Source organism: Lissotriton vulgaris, chromosome 12 (genome assembly GCF_964263255.1).
Source record: "Lissotriton vulgaris chromosome 12, aLisVul1.2, whole genome shotgun sequence".
NCBI classification, from domain to species: domain Eukaryota; kingdom Metazoa; phylum Chordata; class Amphibia; order Caudata; family Salamandridae; genus Lissotriton; species Lissotriton vulgaris.
This window is the reverse complement of record NC_141700.1, coordinates 89,789,300-89,811,689: the sequence shown is the minus strand read 5'-3', so window position 1 is coordinate 89,811,689 and position 22,390 is coordinate 89,789,300. Positions and strand designations below refer to the sequence as shown.

At 40.2% G+C, this 22,390-nt stretch overlaps 1 protein-coding gene across 1 annotated transcript; it reads left to right on the top strand.

Moving 5' to 3' along the window:
* Window positions 1-2,603: 2,603 nt before the first annotated feature.
* Window positions 2,604-3,542, top strand: LOC147673456 (olfactory receptor 1f45-like). The gene has a single exon (XM_086945509.1). The coding sequence runs from the start codon at window positions 2,604-2,606 to the stop codon at window positions 3,540-3,542; it is 939 nt and encodes a 312-aa protein (XP_086801635.1).
* Window positions 3,543-22,390: the final 18,848 nt, after the last annotated feature.

Genomic DNA, 22,390 nt, shown 5'->3' with positions numbered 1-22,390 from the left:
CTCGGAGCAAAAGATGCGAATCCTCTTCCGGTAGATCCGAGACCGGCGCATAAACCGTCTGAAAGTGACGGGCAAATGTTCGGACTATGTCAGTCGGGTCCACCACTCTAACACCATCCACACTCTCAACAACAGGCACCACTCTGTTCAATCGATCCCTTTTATCCAGCCATGCAATCAACTTTCCCGCCTTATCACCCACATCATACAGGCGCCCCTGTTGCTCTCGGTGCATCGCTTTAGCTGCATCAGTGACCAGGGTCTTATAATCAAATTGTTTCAGGGCGAGGGTATGCAACACCTCCGGATTGTCCCCAGTCCCAACCTGTTCCTCCAAAGCAGTGATCTCGTTTTCTAGTTCCACCACCGCCGCATTTCTACGCCTCCTTTCGCTGGCAATGAGGGACAGGGCCTGCCCACAAATCACTGGCTTATAGGCCTCCCACAATGTAACCGGGGAGGAAACCGATCAATCTTTCTCAGCGAAATAGCAATCCATACATTTCAATATAATTACATTTTAAATAATATTTAATTTTGTAAATCAGTTGTGATCCCCCTGAGTAGGGCTCATGAACAGCTAAGGGTCCTTGGCCACAGGTGAAGAACCAATGATCTACAAAATAATTGCATGAATTTCATAATTTTTTTTCATATTAACGGATCATTACAGCCAGTAGGAGCACAGAAATAGCAGATTCTATTGATTGTGAGCCTGGGCAAGGAACATTTGAGAGTTCAGAATTCAAAATTGAGCACATACATATGAATCCTTTAGGTGACTCAACAGTGCAAATTTTAGAATTGAGTGTGCTCCTTGTATTCATACAGGAAGCAAATAAATCAGTGTCTGATTTGATTGTGTTCCACTCAATATTTTGTGTGCCGTGATACAATACTGATTGGAAATATTTGGAGAACGATGATTACAAAAGCTGAAAAGGAGAGATGATAAAAGCTAAACAGCTTTCAGCCTAAAAAGCTTTCTAGTGGCAACTACCATTAGTGGATTCCAGCTCATGCATGCCCAACCAAGTGAGGGAGTTCACTTCAAAGGCAGGCTCTGCAGCTGATCAGGTGATGTACAAGTACAAGATTGTATGGTAACAAGAATGACACCGTTGAAAACCAAGACTGACCTGAACATACACCCAGCAGTCAAACCAGCAGACATTAAAAAAGCTCCACCTCTCAGCTTTATGAAGAAGTATAAACACTTCTGAAGCAAGGTGAGCTTCCTATAGTCAGTAATCCTACAGTAGGGTAATGCTGCCTACCAATAGGTTAAAGCGATTTACACTTGCATGATCTGTTAACATAGTGGAAGAAGCACCTGACTGCTCAGCTGTGCCTTGACTTTGGAGCAGTCCAGGGAAGACTAACTTTGGAGTATAACTGGCTCTGAACAGACTGGGGAGAGGCTTCTCTAGGCCTCCCTACACATTTCCAAAACAATTCCAGTGAACAGAATCATACAGTGCAACTGTAACATACGTGTCATGGGTCAGAGAGCTGATGCTGACTGCTGTAACACTGAGCCTTGTGATAGAAGCCCTGAGACTGTCCTGATAATAGAATTCCTGTCAGCAATGGACCTTGGAGTGCTTCCATGCTTACCCTGCTACCAGCGGCGACTGGCACATATCGGAGTGTTCCAATATTTCATAACATCTGAGGCACTTACAGGCACATCCTTTCACAGCAAGCATAAGATTCAGATCATGAAGTATATCAGTGAAATAACTCACATTACGTAGTTATTGTACTGTTTATTTACTGGTATTGAGGTGTATACGAAATGCAATTAGTCTGAAGAAATGAATGACATTGGGAACTTATAAACCCTGAATAAAGTTCAAACACATTGTTTAGGTATTATTTGTCTTAATGAGATGCTTCTGTTAAATACCTCATCTGACAATTGAATTTTAGGTCACCAGCTTCACTTCTGACCATAAGACACATTGGGCATTGCTGGAGGCGCAGGGTTGGCATGGTAGGGTATGGTAATAAAATATAACTTTACGTAAAAAAATATCTTGAAATTGTAGAGAACAAAATGATGGTTAAAGTGATGTTATAGTTAGGCCTGGTATTATTATCTTATTTTACATCAGAAAATCTTAGAAATTCCTTGTGGCCTCGCCATGCATTAATTATGACCTCACAGTTCACATCACTCATGATACGTTCTTTGTCATCATTGATAACATCAAAGCAATATCTGAAATGGCATAATTGATGAGCTAAAGTTTCTGGAGGTAACTATAACTGGTGAATGTTGTTTAGTTTAAAACGTTATACTTTACCTCACTATAACGTCACTTATTCCTTTGTTTTCTTCAGTGTATATATACACAAAGAAAATAAGATCCCTCTTCCAGATCCAGAAAAGAGTTACTCTGAAAGGATTGTCTGACTCCTAACACTCATCAACGTGCACCTAACTACTTGTTGTAATGTGGAGTGAGAGGTGCCTGCCAGTTCTCCTTTCATCAGGTTTTGCCTGACTGAAAAGTGGGGTATGTGACACCTGTGAAAGACAGGTGAAAGTAGAAAAACAGGTGTGCGGCTACCAAACCATTGTTTTGTTTCTTCCAGATATGGAGAGAAGAAACCAGAGCTCTGCCACAGAATTCATCCTCTTGGGATTCCAGAGTCGCCCAGATAAGCAAGTTCTTTTCTTCTTCATCTTCCTCACTATGTATACTATCACCTTGCTTGGAAACCTAACAATATTTACAATCATCAGGATGGATTCGCGACTTCACACACCAATGTATTTCTTTTTGAGCATCCTGGCCTGTCAAGATATCTGTTTGACATCAATGACAGTGCCAAAGCTGCTGGTGGATCTCCTGTCAGTGAAGAGGACCATATCTTTCTCTGCTTGCATCACCCAGTTACATTTCTTCCTTTCATTTGGCAATATGGCCAGTTTCATGTTGGGAATAATGGGGTTCGATCGTTATATGGCAATTTGTCATCCGTTACATTATGCACAGGTTATGACAAAGCGGTTCTGTGTATCACTCGTGAGCTGTTCCTGGGTGTTAGTCTCAGTACACGCATCACTGCATAGTGTCTTAGCCTCCAAGTTACTGTATTGTGACTCTAATGAAATCCATCATTACTTTTGTGATATCCCACCTCTTCTAAAGCTTTCCTGTTCAGATACCACCATCAATGAGCTTGTTCTCTCCACTGAGACCACTGCAGTTGTGTTAACCCCCTTTCTTTGTATTGTAATTTCTTATGTTCAGATCACTGTAGCCATTATTAAAATAAAGACTTCCCAAGGAAGGAGGAAAGCTTTTTCTACCTGTTTCTCCCATCTTACATCCACAGCCCTTTTCTACGGGCCAGTACTTTTTACATATATCCGTCCATCCTCAGTCATCTCGCTTGATAAGGGCATATGGATAAGTGTAATGTACAGCATGGGGACTTCTATGCTAAACCCATTTGTTTATAGTATCAGAAATAATGATGTCAAAGAGGCATTCAAGAAGTTGAGAGGTACATTGACGAGCTCTCGATAAATTCTACTGCAAAAAAAAGAGAAAGGTTTTGACGTTTTGTCATGTTTACAATGTTATGGTTTATGTTTGAATGTGTGTTTATATATATATTTTTTAATTTAGTTTTATTGAGTTCGAAAAATGCTACTGTACCTTTGTACATTATAGAATTGTGTGTCAGTATGTCCACGTGAATAGGGGAACATTACAAAATCTAATATGTTGTCAAATTGTTCCATATTTCATCATGCCGAGTCGTTCTTTGATAGTTTTCACTAACATATTGAGGTTAGCTGAGATTACCTGTCTGTACTCTTGCTCTCCTATCAGATATATTTGTTCTCTTGTAGTCTGTGTCTGCGCTGTCTCCAAGATTCTGGGTTCCAGGCTATTGACATTGAGGTCCCTGTTGCGTGCTTTTGTTTCGAAATATAGTTGTGAATAGTGTGTTTGTGTACATATTCATTAGAGCTCTTTAGAGAGGTATAGCTTTGTCCAGACACAAGAGAGCACCCAGTATAAGTCGAAACAATACCCTTTCAGGCATAGAGTTATGCATATATCATGCAAAAAAGAAGCAGAGAACTCTGGGTATTTCTTTATGGTTTAAATCTTTTATTGAGTTTTCAAAACAGGAAAAAACAGTCGGACAGCAATTTTCCATCAAGTGTATCAAGGCAAAGTCCACCATAAGAAACATGGTCAAACTTGATGCTATAGCGAGTTGGACAGCAATGCAGAGCCCATATAATCCCCGGAAGAAGTGTAACAGTATCCACCCCCCTCTCCCCCCCTGTCCACAAAGCAAAAGGAGTACTCCACTGAGAAAAAAAGGGAAAGGCAGTAAGAGGGTCATCAGGGCCAACTTTGTGTTTGCGCGCGGGTGCCTTCTGCTCCGTAATTGGGGTATCTGCTAAACGAAGGAGGCGTAGGTAGTGGGGGCAGCTTAATTCCCAGAATTCCCCTGTAAGCAGAGTCAGAAAGGGCCACCAGAGTTCTGTGAATTCCTCGCCTCTTCCAGACCATGCTAGGGACATTTTCTCCATGCCCAGCACCATCCACAGCCTGTTCAACCAACCTGTGTGTGGGGGGGTCTGTGTGGTCCTGCAGTGCACCAAGATGTTCTGCGTGGCTGCCCCTAGAGCGATAGCGATAAGCGTGATTTCAAAGGGTACATAAAAGCGTTAGGGAGCCCCAGCAAGATGTAAGCAGGGAACCTGGGGAGTTGGGTGTCTAGGTGAGACTCTATGTCATCCAATATCATACCCCAATATCCCTGCAAGTGGTCACAGCTCCAAAGTAAATGCTGCAGCGTGCCAAGTTCCCCACACCCTCTCCAGCAGAGGTCACTAATGTGGGGGTCAAATTGATGTAAGCGCTCAGGCGTGTGATACCAGTAGGTGGCTACTTTGGTCAGGGTTTCCATTAGGCCGGTATGATATGCAGAGTGTCTGGCCCTGTGGTAGATACCGCTCCATTCTTTGTGTGTGAGGGTTCTTCCGAGTTCCCGCTCCCATCGGCTCCTACCCGCGTTGTATGTATAAATGTTTGTGAGAAGGAGGTGTTGGTATAGGTCAGAAATCAGCTTTTTATCGGAAGTGCTAGTGACTAGCCACTTCTCGTATGGGGTGAGGAGGCGTTGCGCTCCCGGCCTGACTTCCGGCTGCAGTGCCCAGTGTCGCACCTGCATGTAGGGCAGTTGATCGGTCTCCAGTATGCCGTAGTCCTCCATGAGCTGTCGAAAGGAGAGGACACAGTTTAGAAAAAAAAATGACCTAAGGCTCTGCAGGGGGAATGTCGCCAGGCTGTAAATGCTTTGGGGTCCAGGCCTGGGGTAAAATCGGGATTGGCAAATAACGGTGTCATAGGGGAGGGGAAGGATGTTAGCTCGTGTTTGATGGCGACCCGGTCCCACACCTCCAGGACAGTGCCCGTGATCTGCGATGCGTAGAAATTAGGCGGCCGATGACGCTTGGGGAGGACGGGGATCCCATGTAGGGGCGATGCCGGCAACCGCCTGGTCTTGGAAAAGCCATTTCTTGCCGGATTCCAGCTGGTGCCATTCCACGAGACTGCAGAGCTGTGTCGCGTAGTAATAAAGTTGGAGGTCTGGTACCCCTACTCCGCTGTGACTGGGTGGGAGGACTGTGATCGCATGCTTAAAGCGCGGTCGGCAACCGTTCCAAATGAAGCGCGTCAATTCGGACTGTGTTCGTTGAATCCAACCCGTCGGCGGGCGCAGGGGCAGGGTCTGGAATACGTAAAGTATCTGTGGCAGGAGGGTCATCTTGGTGGCGGCTATCCTCCCTAGCCAGGAGAGGGAATGGTGCTTCCACCTCCCGAGTTCTTCGCGAAGTCGCGAGCGATGCTTGGCATAGTTCCCCTCGGCGGTGGTGGGGATGGTAGGGCCCAGGAGGACTCCCAGGTAAGGGACTGTGGTGCCAGACCATTACACATCGTGTTCGCCTTGTACCTCGGCTAGTGTCTCGGGTGACAGTGATATATTGAGTACCACTGATTTATCGGCGTTAATTTTGAACCCGGAGGCCAGCGAAAAACTATGGAGTTCAATAAAAAGTGCGTGGAGTGATTGAATCGGCTCGGTGAGGGAGAGTAATATATGATCCGCATATAGACTGATCTTGTGTGTGTCCCCTCCAAATGGAATGCCCTTGATAAGAGCATGTTGCCTGATCCGTTGCGGCAGAGGCTCCATGTAAAGGGCGAAAAGGATAGGGGAGAGGGGGCATCCCTGTCTGGTCCCCCTTTCAATCGGTAAGCGAGGGGAGGTTTGCCCATTGACGCGCACCGTGGCAGTAGGCTGTCTATAGCAATTCAATATACGGGCACGGAGAAACTCCCCCAGGCCAAAATGATGTAAGACCTGTTCCAGGTAGGGCCAATGCACCCTATCGAAGGCCTTTTCGGCATCGATGGTGAGGAGCATGCAGTCTGGTCGCGTCCACGACCCTGCTTCAATGAGGTGGGGGACCCGCCTAGTGTTGTCGCTGGCCTGTCACTGGGGTATGAAGCCTGCTTGGTCGGGCTCCACTAATTGTTGCATATAAGGTGCCAATCTGCTTGCCAGAATGCCTGTGTACAGTTTGAAATCAAGATTTAAAAGAGAGATCGGCCTATATGAACCGCAGCGAGTGGGATCACGGCCCGGTTTCGGTATGACCGAGATCGCCGCTTCCAGAAGATCTGCCGGAATCGCACCAGGCTGGGCAAAGGAGTCAAAAAGATCCCACAACAGGGGGGGCACCTGTTGGCAGAACGTTTTGGAAAAGATCGCCGGGTACCCGTCCGGGCCGGGGGATTTCCCCAACTTTAGGCGGGAGATCGCCGACACCACCTCCTCCAGACCAACGGGCCTGTCTAGGAAATCTGCCTGGGACGAGTTCAGGGACGGAAGGCGCGCTCCCTGCAGATAGTCGTGACCGGTCTGCAGGTCAAGCATGTCGCCGGCGTAAAGGGCCTCATAAAACTCCCCAAAGGTCGCCGGTATTGCGGCCCCGTCTACCACCAGATCTCCACGGCTTGTCCTGATGGCCGTACTCCCCGCCTCTGGCACTGCTCATGCAGCTTGCTCGCCAGCAGTCGCCCGCACCGGTCCCGCCCCACTGTAATAAGCCGTTTCTCAAGTTTAGGTGGAATGCAAGTCCAGTATAGAGCAGTCTCTACACCAGTAACACTCTAAATCTGCTTATCTCAAATGTCTGCTCTTCTATCAAAGTCTTTAAGCATAGGATTAGCACAGTGCCATCCATGCTGCAATAGAAAGGGACATAGTATTTTGCCATTTCTACAGCAAAGTCTTTAATCATAGGATTAGCACAGTGCTATCCATGCTGAGCACTAATATGACGAGCTCTAATGAGAGCAAAACAAGTGTTGGAGTTTACTTTTATAAATTTCAGGTTGGCTTGGATGGTATTTTACCAATCCAAAGCCTGTAATACTGTGCCTGGAATGGTAAAAGGCTTTGGTCGTCTTACATCTTGGCATAGCTAGGACTGTGCTAATCCTATATACAATATGTGCAGCAGAGCTACCAGTACCATAATGCATCTGACACACTCACCTTGTGGCCTGCTGGGGGCGGAATGTATTTAATTGCAAACAGGTGTCAGTTCTGTTTTCGAATTCCTCACTCGACATTGGCCTGTGCACAAGAGATGTGTAAGCTTGAAACGCCTAAGTCCTGACCTTGCATCTGATGTTCGTTGCTGACTTTGCTGTGGAAAAAGAGGAAATATACCTGTTTTGGGAGTGCATTTTTATTGAGGGCTCATCTTATGAATAATATATATATTGTATTAATCAAAAGATTACAGTACAAACTATAAAACATCACAATCAGCACAGGTATAAGGTGATCAGTAAATGTTCTAGAATTATAATATTTTAAAATCAAAGTATAAAAACAGTTGGCTTGGATCTGGACACAAATGAGTTTGATTCATAGTATAAGGCAATATATTTAAATCACACAGTTGATGCTTTATAAGCCTGGTCTAAGAATTGCATTGGCATTATTATTGCACTGTTGTTCCCTGACACTTTCACAGTATCTAGTGCAAAAACAAGAATTGATGGACAGAATGCAGAACAAATGTCATACATTCACCCCAGTACAGAGATCTGGGCCTAAATCCATCGTTTTTTTGCACTCCACACCACCCCAGTTCAGACATGGCCATATGCAAATCAGCCTTGACCCTGTGCCTCATGGGAACAGTCCAGCCCGAACTGCCAAGCCATGTCTTTCCTGGACCGGAATCAAGCATCCTAGGACCGGTTTCTGGCTATCAGCCGTCTTCAGCCAGGATAGCTTGACTCCAGTGGTGTGGAGAGCATGGGACGCACGTCTGAGCATACCCATCCCACTCGGGGTGACAAATGCAAAAACAAGAATTGATGGACAGAATGCAGAACAATGTCATACATTCACCCCAGTACAGAGATCTGGGTCTACATCCATCGTTTTTAAGCACTCCAAACCACCCCAGTTCAGACATGGCCATGTGCAAATCAGCCTTGACCCTGTGTCTCATGGGAACAGTCCAGCCCGAATTGCCAAGCCATGTCTTTCCTGGACCGGAATCAAGCATCCTAGGACCGGTTTCTGGCTATCAGCCGTCTTCAGCCAGGATAGCTTGACTCCAGTGGTATGGCACAGGTTTCTCCAACGAGTAGCTCGTGAGCTACTAGTAGTTCTTCAGCTACCTGTAAGTAGCTCCCCTGTGTGCAGCCCAGTTAATAAAATAAGAAGCTTTTGCTTGATTGAATTAATATATCTATACCAAATTTTTATAAACAATTGAGACAGAAATGGGTACATTTTCAAAATTCATAAGCAGATATTTGGAGAAAAATTGATGCATTTACAAAATGTATGTAAACCTAACATTTGAGTGATACAAATCAAGTGCTGTTGTGGAGACTGCTACTAATATAATTAATTTGGTCCTGGGTCACTGTAGGTAGAGACATTCCACATTGGGAAAGCATTATTTACATTATTGCTGGCAACCATGCCTGATGCACAGAGGTGAACGCTGCTGGTTATCTTACATATGGTGGCACTAATATATGTCTGATGGGGTTACTGTTGCATCTTTAATAATACGAGTATCTCTGGGGAAATTACATTGAAGGTAAGTATCTCTTATTACAGAAAAGGTTGGAGACTCCTGATCTAGCAGCCTATACACTACCTCTTATTTTGGTTTTCAGAGAATCACTGACTGATGCTTTTTCTTAAATACAAGATTTTGGGTAGGGCACAACTGTGCAGAGACATATGGCTTGAAATCAATGTATGAAGGCAATTTGCTTCAGTCTAGACTCCAATGAAATCAGAGTATAAAATGTTTTACTTAAATTACAGAATTAATGCTTTGTAAACCTAGTCTAATAATATCAAGGGCAATATTTTTTCTTGAACACAAGAGTTTAGTGCAAATTCACAAAATATGCAGAAAATGATTTAAGATTAGTATATAAAAACAACAAAATAGGTCACAAATACTTTTTTCTTAAATACAAGAGATTGGGCAAATACATAAAACGGGATTCGTTTGTGAGCCTAGAAAGTCGGCAAATCGTTTTATCTTTAAGTACTGGGTCCCTTTTTCCCCTCAAATTCATAGATCGGAGTATAAAACAATCTGAACCTTACAAATTAATTTTAACATACCTAGGCAAGTTTCACCCTAGAAATTCTCATCTCTGCAAGAAAAAGGTGTCAAAGACTAAGGGGCCGATCAGGATTGCGGTTTTTCCGCATCCTCGGGGCCGGCGGAAGCCACCGCCGGCCCCGAGGATGCGGAAAAACCGCAGCGGACTGACCAAGGACCCACCGCCACATTAGGATGGCTGGTGGGTCCTGGTTTCCGTCCGCAGCTTTTCCGCCGCGGTTGGCTTACAACCGCGGCGGAAAAGCTCTAATATGGTGACGGTGTCTCTCAGACACCGTCCACCATATTAGGATGGGCAGTGAATTATGCTTTTCCGCGGCGCGTTTCCCGCCGTGGAAAAGCATACGGAACTTCACTGCGGGGGCCCGTTGCGGGCCCCCTAGGTGAAGGGGGAGTGGGGGGTGCACATGGGGGGTACCTATGGTACCCCCCTGCATTTGCATGCAGAAAGCGGCAGGCACCGCACGGTGCCTGCCTCTTTCTGCATGCAAAAGCAATGCGTGCATTTTTAACATTGCCGCGGGTGCAGCTTGAAGCTGCACCCGCCGCAATGTTAAAAATAGAGGATGTGACCGCCAGGGTGGCGGTCACATCCTAATTGCACAGGAGGGAACTCCGCATGCCATGCGGAGGTTCCCTCCTGCTCTGGGGTCGCGGACGGACGCAAGTCCGTCCGCGATCCTGATCGGCCCCTAAGTCCATGTGATTGTATTGTTTAGCCTCAGCTAAATCAGCCTCCCTCTGTCTGAGTGTAAAAGTTCCACAGAGCAGATTTTTCCGGGCTGGTCGATTTAAATGTGCTAGTGACTCTAGGTCATGTAGTATGTCCATTTCTATGTTTAAGGGTAAAACATGATTTTTGATTTTGATTTGATTTTGATTTAAAAATGTATATAGCACACAAATGCCCAACTCTAAGCCGTAATATATAGCTTTTCTTACGTCCTGATGGATTAAAAATTTGAATGATGATGGATCCACTCTTGTACAGTCACAGAAGTAGTTCAAGGTGCTTCTGTAATGAAGTGATTCTAGATATTTTAGACATAATTCTAGCCCGATGACCAGGGTCGGACTCGGAACTGAAAGCAGCCCTGGCAAATCTTCCTAGACCAGCCCCAGTCCGCACGTAGCGAGCGAGCCCGAACACTATTAGGGGAGTTTGGGGGAATTTTACCCCCAAGAATTTTTTTTTTAAAAACCAGACCAAAATGGTGCATTTTACAGCACTTTTTTCATTACATATTTATTTGTATTACATTTCAAACCACAGCAAACAATAGATGATCACCTTAAAGGGCACCAAGTTACCCAGTCAAATGCACCCATAGACATTATTCAGACAGCCTCAAACAAAGACACAACAGTAGTGAAAAAGAGAGCACAAAGTATAAGTGAGACCTGCCCCCATATGGTGTGTATGCGAGCAAGCACAGTGAGCGACCCCTACTAGGGAGAGTTAGGGGGGCTCTCCCCCTCAAGAAAACTTTGGAAACAGAAAGGCCAAAACAATGCATTTTTCATTACATATTTCATTGTGTTTACTTTTAAAGCATAGTAAATGATGACCTCATGTTGCACCTGGATTACCAGTCATAAATCACAGACATTCATAAAGAGAACACCAGAAAATTAAATGTCAAGCATGAAACATGAATTTAAAGATAACCGATGTTTTCTTAATATGAAATAACATAAGGACAATCTAAAAACTCACTTAACCTCAAACAATTGAGCAAAGGTTTGGAGGAAAAAAATTACAAGACAATGTGCAAACATAAAATGATTTTTACATCCTGAGTTTTGTAAACAGTGCTAAAATAAAACATCTTATGTAAGTGCAACAGTGCACAACATTATGATTGTGACATTTTAAATAGTCAACATGACCTGCAAATTCCTTAATATGAAATACTGTAAAGACATAATAACCGATCTCAAAAAGTGTTACATTTAATCACACTTCACACTATTTTGCATTAATTTGTGTCAAGATGGTGTTTCATGGGTGATATGTGGGAGTTCCCAAGCAACCACCCATGGGTTTTGATGTAAAGTCCTACCTACTGACAAAGGTAAACCTTGATTTAAGCCCAAAACTGACACCTTCTTGAGGTTTTCCAAGAATCCATGTGTGCTCTACAGTACAGCATAAATACAGTGCAGTAAACATTTTAAAGTTAGCCTAAGCATAGGATTTTGTAGTGGATGGATATTGTTTCAGTGTGAAACCTGTGCTAGACCTAATGCTCACAGCCTTTCACTATGGTACAAAAGAGTGTGCATGGTGCAAAGCAGGCTCAAAGTGAGCCAACGTAAGGAAGTTAGCTCTGGTTATTGCAATGTGTTGTTTGATATTTATAAATCGCCCTCGAAATGTTGACGTGCAAAAGTCAAATGCTTTTCATGTCCAGAGAGCAGCCTTCAAAACCCATATTTTATTAGAAGCGCTCAGCTTCAAAATGTGGCAACTTGAGCTAACATTTTAAAGGGTTAACATACCTTACATCAATTTGCCTTTGGAGGCAAAAAGATCAATGATTTTCTCATTGCTTATTTGCATTAAAGCATCGTTTACCACAGACATAAGCAGAAAGGCTACCAAATGTGACTGAAAGAGAGAATTACGCAGCCGGTGCAAGATATACTTGAGCTTAAAAAAAGATCTTTCACAAGCTACCTGAGAGGAGGAAAGAGTCAATGTCAACTTATAGGCACTAAAGAGAGAAGAGGAGGCTTTACTGTACATGTTATAATGCAATATTAAACGTTTAGCAGCAAGCAATACAGTCCTTGCAAGTCTTACACTTAGACTTTCTTTGCCCAACATTAGCATGATGTATTATCTCATCCTCAAAGTTGAGATAATGGGTGTCTAAGTCTTGCTCATCTTGAACTTCTTGGATGATATAGTACTCTTCCTCAATACTGAGTTTAGTCTGCTCCACTTAGATGCAAATTCAAGCAACTCATGCTGCGGTTTTTCAACAGATGCTTCCGGGTTCAAATCTAGTTAGTAAGTCACTTAGTCATTGAAGGGCATTTTGGGGCAAGTTTTAGAGGATGTCTTCAAAGTTTCTGGGGTCCAGGCATGCCAAATCTGCAAACAACTGGCCATGAGTTGTGAATCGACTTTGCAGGCTGGTAATTATTTTGTCAATTGCATCATTATAAACTTATATTCAGTATTTATCAGTAGATGACCTGATGGGTTCATCAGTCGCAGTTTCACCAGGCATCCTCTTCTTCCTGTGTACTCGAACCTCTGGCAAGTCAACTTGAATCAGAATTTCACTATCACACTAATCTAACATTTCTTTTGCCAAATTGATGAATTTGTTTGTAGCATCCATTATGCAGCTAAAATCCCGACCCTGTTGCTGTAGGGAGTCATTGGTTTTAGTTACCATTCGATATGCCTGCAGTACATCAATACCTTTTGTTTGCAAGTACAGAGATAACGGATTGGTATTTTGAAAAATAAACAGATACATCTGTGCAGTTAAAATGGTGTCAAATGTAACTAGTGACTTTAGAAATGAAATGGCTTTGTCTCTGATCTCATGACTGAAGTTATCTGATTTGGATATCTCTTCCATAGTTTGCAAAACCTAAATGTACACTGATTTGATTTGGTCAATGTATAGACCAAACAGTTTTTTTAGTACTACATTTTTGACCTACCATCTTGTTTCTCCAATTATAGAGATAGACCAAAACCGTGCTTATGAATCCCCGAGAAATACAGCACAAGAATTTAACAGCCTAAACAATGATACTGCAGATACAGAGATTTTAGTGACATCAGTTATGCACGGTTAAGTACATCTGCTTAGCACCACATGTGAATCTGATCAGGTGCTTCTTTACTCAATCATGCTGTGAACCCATGATAATATCCCTGCATATTGGAGGCTCCATCTGTCGAGTTATCAACACAATTTGCAACGTTAATGTTCATGGATTCAAGTGCAGTGCAAACTAGCTCACACAATGCCTTTCCAGTTGGCCTTGTACAATTCACAACAGACGTGAGATGTTCGTGGACAACATCGGTCACATATCTGATCATCATAGAGCACCCGTCTACAACATTTATGTCCTGTGTTGTATCCAGGTATATTGAGAACATTTTGAATCCCGGATTTCTTCAGTGATACCCTCTTTTAGTAATGAGGGAATAATAACTATGATAGAGTTCACAGATGTTTTTGAAATCAGGAAAAAGTAGATTGCCACTTCCTTTACCACTCTTAGCAATTTTTATGATGTTTTTTACTCTTTTTAATGACATCCTCAAGAAGGCTTTTCAATAATGGATCAAGTTTTTTAAGATGCTGAAGAAGTTCCCAAAAATCTCCATGATCCAATGATTCATCTTCTAAGGTGTAGGTAGTGTCTGTAGTTGCTAAATAGCTCAGACCAATCAGTGTTATTGTTTCCACTACTCTTTCTAAAATGGAACGTTTTCACTTGACTTCCTCTTGTTTTGCAGTTGTGTGCTTTTAAAAAGTTGGCTACATATATCTGTTTCTTTATCACATCATGAAGGATTCTGAAAAATTGTGATGAAGGATTTTGTCTTCATGCTCATCGATTCTTTGATACATATGCCTTTCATCAGAACAGCCATCAATGAAAACACTTCAATCTGTCTGTTTGCTAAAAGCTAAACATACCACATAGAAAAAGGTTTCCGCTTTGGGTGAATAAGTTAACCACTGTCTTGGTTTCCCATTTTTTTGCTGATATAATCTTTTAGCATTCCAACGTAGACCATCTGGTTTATCAGGGATGAAACTTAAAAAAGGCATTCACATTTTCAGATGTAAGTCTCAAAAACCGAATGTCTGACTAAATATCGAAATCAAAAATATCGACATACAAAAATATCGGGACAAAAATATCGAAGTCAAAAATATCGGAATCCTATCCCTAACAAGGTAAGTACAAAAATATCGAAAAAATAATATCGTAGTACAAAAATATCGAAATTAAAAATATCGTTTTTTTAAATGTATTAATAATAATGTTAAAATAATTATAAAATACATATAATGTTACAAATATTAAATAAAAATATTAAAACATAATTAAAAAATTAAAACTAATACATATACATTTAAAATAAATTAAAAACGTAATAATTTAATGTAATTTTATATTTTGTAATTTCATTTAATTGATTTAATTTAAATTTATTTAATTTTTACCCTGTACGACTGTACCCCAAAAACCCAAAACTGACCCAGAACCCTAAAAATACCCCTTTACCCAAATACTGAAAACTGACACTGAACCCTAAAAATACCCCTTTACCCAGGAACTGAAAACTGACCCAGAACCCTAAAAATACCCCTTTACCCATGAACTGAAAACTGACCCTGAACCCTAAAAATACCCCTTTACCCACAAACTGAAAACTGACCCTGAACCCTAAAAATACCCCTTTACCCATGAACTGAAAACTGACCCAGAACCCTAAAAATACCCCTTTACCCAAAAACTGAAAACTGACCCTGAACCCTAAAAATACCCCTTTACCCAAAAACTGAAAACTGACCCTGAACCCTAAAAATACCCCTTTACCCATGAACTGAAAACTGACCCTGAACCCTAAAAATACCCCTTTACCCAAAAACTGAAAACTGACCCTGAACCCTAAAAATACCCCTTTACCCATGAACTGAAAACTGACCCTGAACCCTAAAAATACCCCTTTACCCATGAACTGAAAACTGACCCTGAACCCTAAAAATACCCCTGTACCCATGAACTGAATACTGACCCTGAACCCTAAAAATACCCCTGTACCCAAAATTAATTAATATTATTTAATTACCAATTAATTATTAATTAACAATAACAATAAAGTAAATATATTAGCACATTTGCTGTAATTAATTTAATTTAATAATTAATATTATTTTGCACAATTAATTAATTAAGAATAACAATAAATTATATATATAAAAATTACTTTCATTAATTTAATTAAATAATTAATAATAATTAATTACCAACTAATTAATAATTATAAATATGAAAAGAAATTATAATAATTAATTAACTAATTAATAGAAATTAATTACCAATTAATTATTTAAAATATGTACAAACATATATCAATTAATTAATTATTATTAAATTACTTCCCACCCTATTCCCCTATAAACCCATAACCCGCTACAGAACATATTTATCAATTAATAAATTAATTAAAAATAATTTAAAATTAATTCTCAATTAATTAATTAATAATTCCTACTAATTAATAATTAATTTAACATAATTAAATTACTCCCCACCCTATTCCCCTATAAACCCACAACCCGCTACAGTAGTAAAAGACAATATTTAATAAAATAACATTAAAAATAAATAATAAAACATAATAAATACAATATAATATACACTAAATTTATTTAAAAATTGATATTAGTAACATCAAAGTTATTAATTTCGATATTATTAACATCGATATTTACAACTTCGATATTACTGATATCATACCAATATCGATATTTAGACTGTCGATATTACTTACCTTCGATATTTTTGTATATCGATATTTAAACTTCGATATTTTTGCATATCGATATTTAAAAATCGATATTTTGTCTGTGTACCTCAAAAACCATAGGTCCTCCACTGGATCAATCAAAGTCACATCAGCACATGCTGGTTTCTCAACTATGGGATCTTCTTGACACTTCTATTTGGAATCTTCTTCAGTTTCTCTTTCAATGTAACCTTCTAAAGCTTTGGGAGCTGCCTCCTTTATTGTAGAATCACTATTCAGTTCAGTCCTTTGGCCTTCAGTAGTTTGTTCAGCAGCTTCACTTCTGAAGCTGGTAGAGGTAATGTCACCTTGAAGAGAAACCAGATCGTTTTGGGCCTAAAAATATCAGTCAGTTTTTGGTAATGGCTTGCTTTTTTCTTTTGTATTTTTTTCTTCTTTTCATGTTCTTTCGCAGGTCATCCATTCTTGTGCGATTTCATCTTTCCAAAAGCTGCATTAGTTAAAGTCACTTCAGCACCTGCTGACTTCTCAACTACAGGGTCTTCTTGTCACTTCTCTTTGGAATCTACATTACTTTCTAATTCAATGTAACCTTCTATATACTTGGGAGCTGCCTCAGTTACAGTACCTTAACTGGCTATTTCAGTTCTTTGGCCTTCAGAAATTTGTTCAGAACCTTCAGTACTGAAGCTGGTGAACGTGCTGCTGCCTTCGAAAGAAACCAAATCTTTTTTGGGACTAAAAATATCAGTCCCTTTTTGGTAGTGGCTTGCTTCAATCTCTTGCATTTATTTTTCACATTCTTTCTCTGCTCCCAATTTGATTTTCTCTTTCCAGCACCTTTCCTATCCATAATGAAAATCTAAACTGATAGACAAGAATGGTTTCAAAGCTGATGCAATCTGTTAACATATTTGAAACAAGTATAGTTAGTATATGTCAGCCGACATCAAAACTATTGATACCAGAATTAAAAGAAATTACAAGATTTGATATCAATCGGACACATTTTCGGTGTTTCTAGTCTTGTGACAAGGTGCCACGGAAGTCACCAATCTAGGTATCCTCATGAAATACATAAGGATATTACAATCATAGATATGTGATGCCTTTTCTGAGAGAAAAACCATAGTTCACAAACACCTAATGCACAGGGCTTGGTAATATATGGTATACAGAAACTGTTGTATGACTTGTGCATAGAGCATGCATTTAATTTCCTAAACAAGAAATCCTACAGATTCAGGCATCTATTACGTGGTAAAGATAGGATCACTCTCTCTCTTGCAGACACACATTATAAATTTCAAACATGTAAATAATTCCAGCTCAAGAATTTTCTAAAATTAGCTCCATTTCAGTCATGCACATTTTCATTTGGAATTAATATTATTAACATTAGAATGATAAAAAAAAATGTTTCATCATTAAAAATGACGTCAGTGCCTTCTGTTTGCTTCTTTCTATCAGTCTATCCGCACATGCCTGGGGTCCACACAAGTATCGAAATAGCCTGAAATTATTTTTCCGAGTGCTTTTCAGAATTTGTTGAGAGACTGCACAGTCAAGTGAGAGCACATGGAAGTAAGAGGCTTCCCTGCAGTGCAGCTTAAGAAATAGCATACTATAGTGTGGGATCATGTTTCACGAACAGACTGCACAATGTTGAGTGATATAATAATCATAACTCTTCAAGTGAGTGTTTCCAAGGCAGGCTCAGAGAAACTCTCTACAAGTAAAATCACAACTGAAGGAGCAACTGCTTCATTTAACAGACTGAGGAATGGTGTAAAACAGAATAAGATCACATCTGAAAAAGAGACTGCTCCCTAGGACATGCTCATAGATAGCACAGTACAGCGTGAAATCACAACCTAGAGATTATTTCCTGGGTCAGAATTTTAGAGAGAATGAAATCGCATACATTGCTGCCCAGGTCTCTTCAAGTGGCTGTACAGTAATGATCCCTACACCCTTCGGGCGACTCTTGTCTTTTCAGCCAAAAGTGCTTTGCGTTTTAGGCTTTTTTTTAAGACAGTTTCAACGTCATAACTTTACAGCATAAGAACTACCTGATATTCTTTTTTGTATTTTCAATAAATTGTCACACATAAGCACACAGTGTCAAGGCCATACCTGATGTCGACTTCCTCAGGAGCAGAAGATTGATACTCAGTCCCCACTATCACTTTCCTTGACCAAAGTGTGAATTGGTCTTGAGGAATAACCTGGGGGAAGGGGATAACAGAGAGACTCCTCACATCAGGTGCTTCTAGCTTGACTACTCTCTGGGTCTGGTACCTGAAGCGCACCTAGAAATAATTAAGACAGTAGTTACTGGGGACTCAGAAATCTCCTTCTCATTAACTCACTACAATTAACTTACTCCCTTCCAAGTTCTATTTACCTGGTTAACAATTGAGAATTTCCTCTCTCTGGTGTTATCGAAATTAAGTGGTTACTATTTCCTGAGGTAGTAGATTTACAGTTGACGGTCCTCAAGTTTTAATTTAATTGGAGAACTTCAGCTAAATGATGTTCCTTTCTTAATTTCTTTTTGAAGTGTTGCTATATATATATATATATATATCTATAAAAAAAAAAAAATATATATATATATATATATATATATATATATATATATATATATATATATATATATATATATATATATATATATATATATATACATATATACATATATACATATATATATATACACGCCGGTTCCAGGAGTGTTGAATATATATATATATATATATATATATATATATATATATATATATATATATATATATATATATATATATATATATATATATATATATATATATATATATATTACAAATCCTGCATAGCCGCCACGTCTTGATTCATGCGATGCAGTCAAAGCAGGACACGGACCCAAGTTTCGTGCTGGTTAATCTTTTATTTGCCCAAGTGTCTGAGACACGTTTCGCAGCGCGAACGCCGCTTGTTCACTCGACAGTTTGTGTTTACCAAGAAGGCATTTTTAAAGTGACAGTGCATGAATTAGTGAATCGCGTGAGTTCATCTCACTATAGAAATAGACAAAACACTCCGTATACATTTCTATACTTCCTTTTGTGCAAGTTGGGCTATCAGTTGATATACAAATACTAGTAAAATACATTTTTATATTTAAATCAACCATTTTTTTAAACAAAATAAGTAATCATTATTTGCTTAAGAAAAATCCGTGTAAAATACGTTAACCCTAAAACAGTTGCATATATGTACTATAATACTGTAAACGTTCTGTCTTTTTTTCTTCTAGTGAAAACATATTTAAAGTGCTTAAATGTGCAAGTGATTGTAAAAACAATACAGTTGATCTCATTATGCTTTCAAAAACCGAATAGATCTTAAATTGCTGCTGTTATCTGTGTTATGTAAACCAACTCGTATTCCAACTGTTCATTACTGTTGACTGTTCAAAATTATTTCATTTGTTAAATCTTACAAAGCAGCATTCAACATCGATATCATGAAGTTAACCATCCACCTGTACCACATCAATTACTGAATTCTCATGAAAATAGATACTTGATATAAAGATACCAGTGTTATTCTCTCCCTTTGATACAAAACATTTATACTTGATCTGATCTATAAATAATCCTTAAAAACATCCTAAGATATTTACAAATATTTAAAATCGTTGATATAAAAAATTCTTCATATAAATATGTAAAATATTTACAACACAATCAAGTTTTTAGAAGTAATATACGTGTCTTTTATGTTTTGTAAAAGGTGCAAGATAGTGCATATATATTTGATTTTTAACTGGTTATCTTGTTAATAAATCCGGGCCAATTTCCTCAGTAATCCCTATTCTAGACAAGTATATAAATCTTCTGTTAGGTTCAATCCATTCGGATGTTTCGAATCTAACAATAAAATGTATCTAGTCTCCAGCTTCCTTAATTTATTCTCCCTATCACCTCCTCGTCTATTAGGAGGGATTGCATCTATAAGGTAGTATGACAGTATGACAGTATGACAACCCTTTATTATGCGATCCATGGCATGCCTTGAAATGTCGGGCCACCGGATATGTATTGTCTGTATTTGCTATAGCTCGGAGATGCTGGAGTATTCTATATATATATATAGTTGCGCCTTGGGTGCTGGTGACTTAAGTCTCTAATAATGGATACTGTTCTCCGCTTAAGACACTATCCCGTGAAGAAATATAAATCCAATACTATATAATGTTGGCGTAATGTATCCAATATATGTGATAGCATGATGTACCTATCTATTCTTGTATATATTTAATATTGGCCTAATGTGTCTAACCAATATGTAGTTGCAGCTTATTATTCAAGTGCTGCAACCCACGGAGCTATTTTTGTAACGTACAAGCTTCAGTGGTATAGAATTGTTCCTATAATGTGGAAGTTTTTATCTTATTCTTGCCTTCTGAGTTAGAAATCTGTTGTGGTACATTGCTTTCCCTTGGTAAGGTTTCCAATATTGATATTTCTGTATACTTTGCTATAAGAGAGAGAAGCTTGTGAATGGCAGGGAGACTTTTGATGCAGACACTTGCTCTGCAGCTCCACTCTGCTCTTGGTACAGTTTTCCCCCCTCCCTTGGCCCTGCTTTGGGCAGACAGGATCTTATTATTTGAGTTACTAAGAGAAGCTGAAAGTATACCGCCTTTCCTTTCTCCTGAGACCCAAGGTCACATTTGGCTTTGGGCTGTGATAAGCACATTCCTGGAGACTCTGTGCCTGCACTCCCAAGGCACAAAGACTGAAGGGAGTCACCCTTCCTGACCTCCCCAGTAATGAATAGCTAAGCTTTGAACTAATCATGTGTGCCATATATGGTCCTTACTTCACTCTGAACCAACTTGTAACTTTCCATGTGTGGTGATTTCATGTGTTCACTGAAAGTATATCTGTCTGGTTTTGACTGTAAGCCAGCCGTCTTCTCCGCGCACCTCGAGGGGTGAGGATGGGAGAGGCTCCTCTGTGCAGAGTACTTTGTATAATAAATGATTGACCCTTCTTCACTGCCAACTGACTGATTATTGGTAATTGGCAATGGGGGGCGCTATTGGTAAGTATAGCTCCATGGCTCTATTATTTTTTGCAGTACAACACCCTCTTGGATAAATGTTTGACTGAAATTTCTGAATTCCTTTGAGGACTCTAATACAATTGTTCAATGTCCTCCTATGCGCTGTTTATAATTATATGAAGTCTCAAACAACTATTGTTCAATGTTCTCTTATGCGCTGACTTTAATCTCGCCTTCCTGCGCATTGCATTTAATTCTAGAATTCAATGCTCACAACGTTTTACCTCAGTTTAGAAGTCAGGACTGCAACGCGGCTCTCTGGATTCTCCTCAGAATAGAAGGCGATACTCATGCGCCTGGTTCTCGCAACTGGAACACTGCTCGCTGGATGATGCTCAAGACCCTGAGCAAACAGCAAGAATACTGCCTCAGGGAAGTCACTAGTCTCTTATTTTCTGCTCAGAAATACAGACGCGGTGAATAGATACTACCTGTCTCCTCAAAGGTTCAGTTGAAGTGCGACGTGCGTATTTCGCATGCACGCTTTTGCTTCACTGATTTTTTTACAACTAGAATGCTTGACCACTTCGTTAAGGACGACAGCGGCCATCTTGGAATTCACGATTCTCCGATCTAGTAAGGTTTTCAACAGTACTTGAATTAACAATCTTCTGCCGGGGTGCATCTTTCTCCACAATGGATATTGTCTACACCAGAGGTATTTGGCATTTCTCTGCCTTTTTTCTGAGACTACTGTATGACAGGTTAATGACCATTTGACACCCAGGCAGGCAGAAAGCATGGAAATGTCATACATAAGCACCCCGGCCAGGTCAGAAAGCATGGAAACCTCACACATAAGCACCCAGGAAGGCAGAAAGCATGGACATCTAACACTTGGCACCCAGGCCAGAAAGCATAAACATTTCAAACAAAGACCCTAGGCCAGTGGCACTGGAAGACTTTTGAGAGTCTGGGTGCTGCCATCAATGTTACATCACTGAAGTCATGGGACTGTAAAAACTTCAAGAATCACACAAAGAGCAAGGTTAGCAAATGAGCCTCGCCTATTCCTGGACATATAATAC

Coding starts and splice junctions, on each gene's coding strand:
- LOC147673456 (XM_086945509.1), top strand. CDS start 2,604: ATGGAGAGAAGAAACCAGAGCTCTGCCACAGAATTCATCCTCTTGGGA.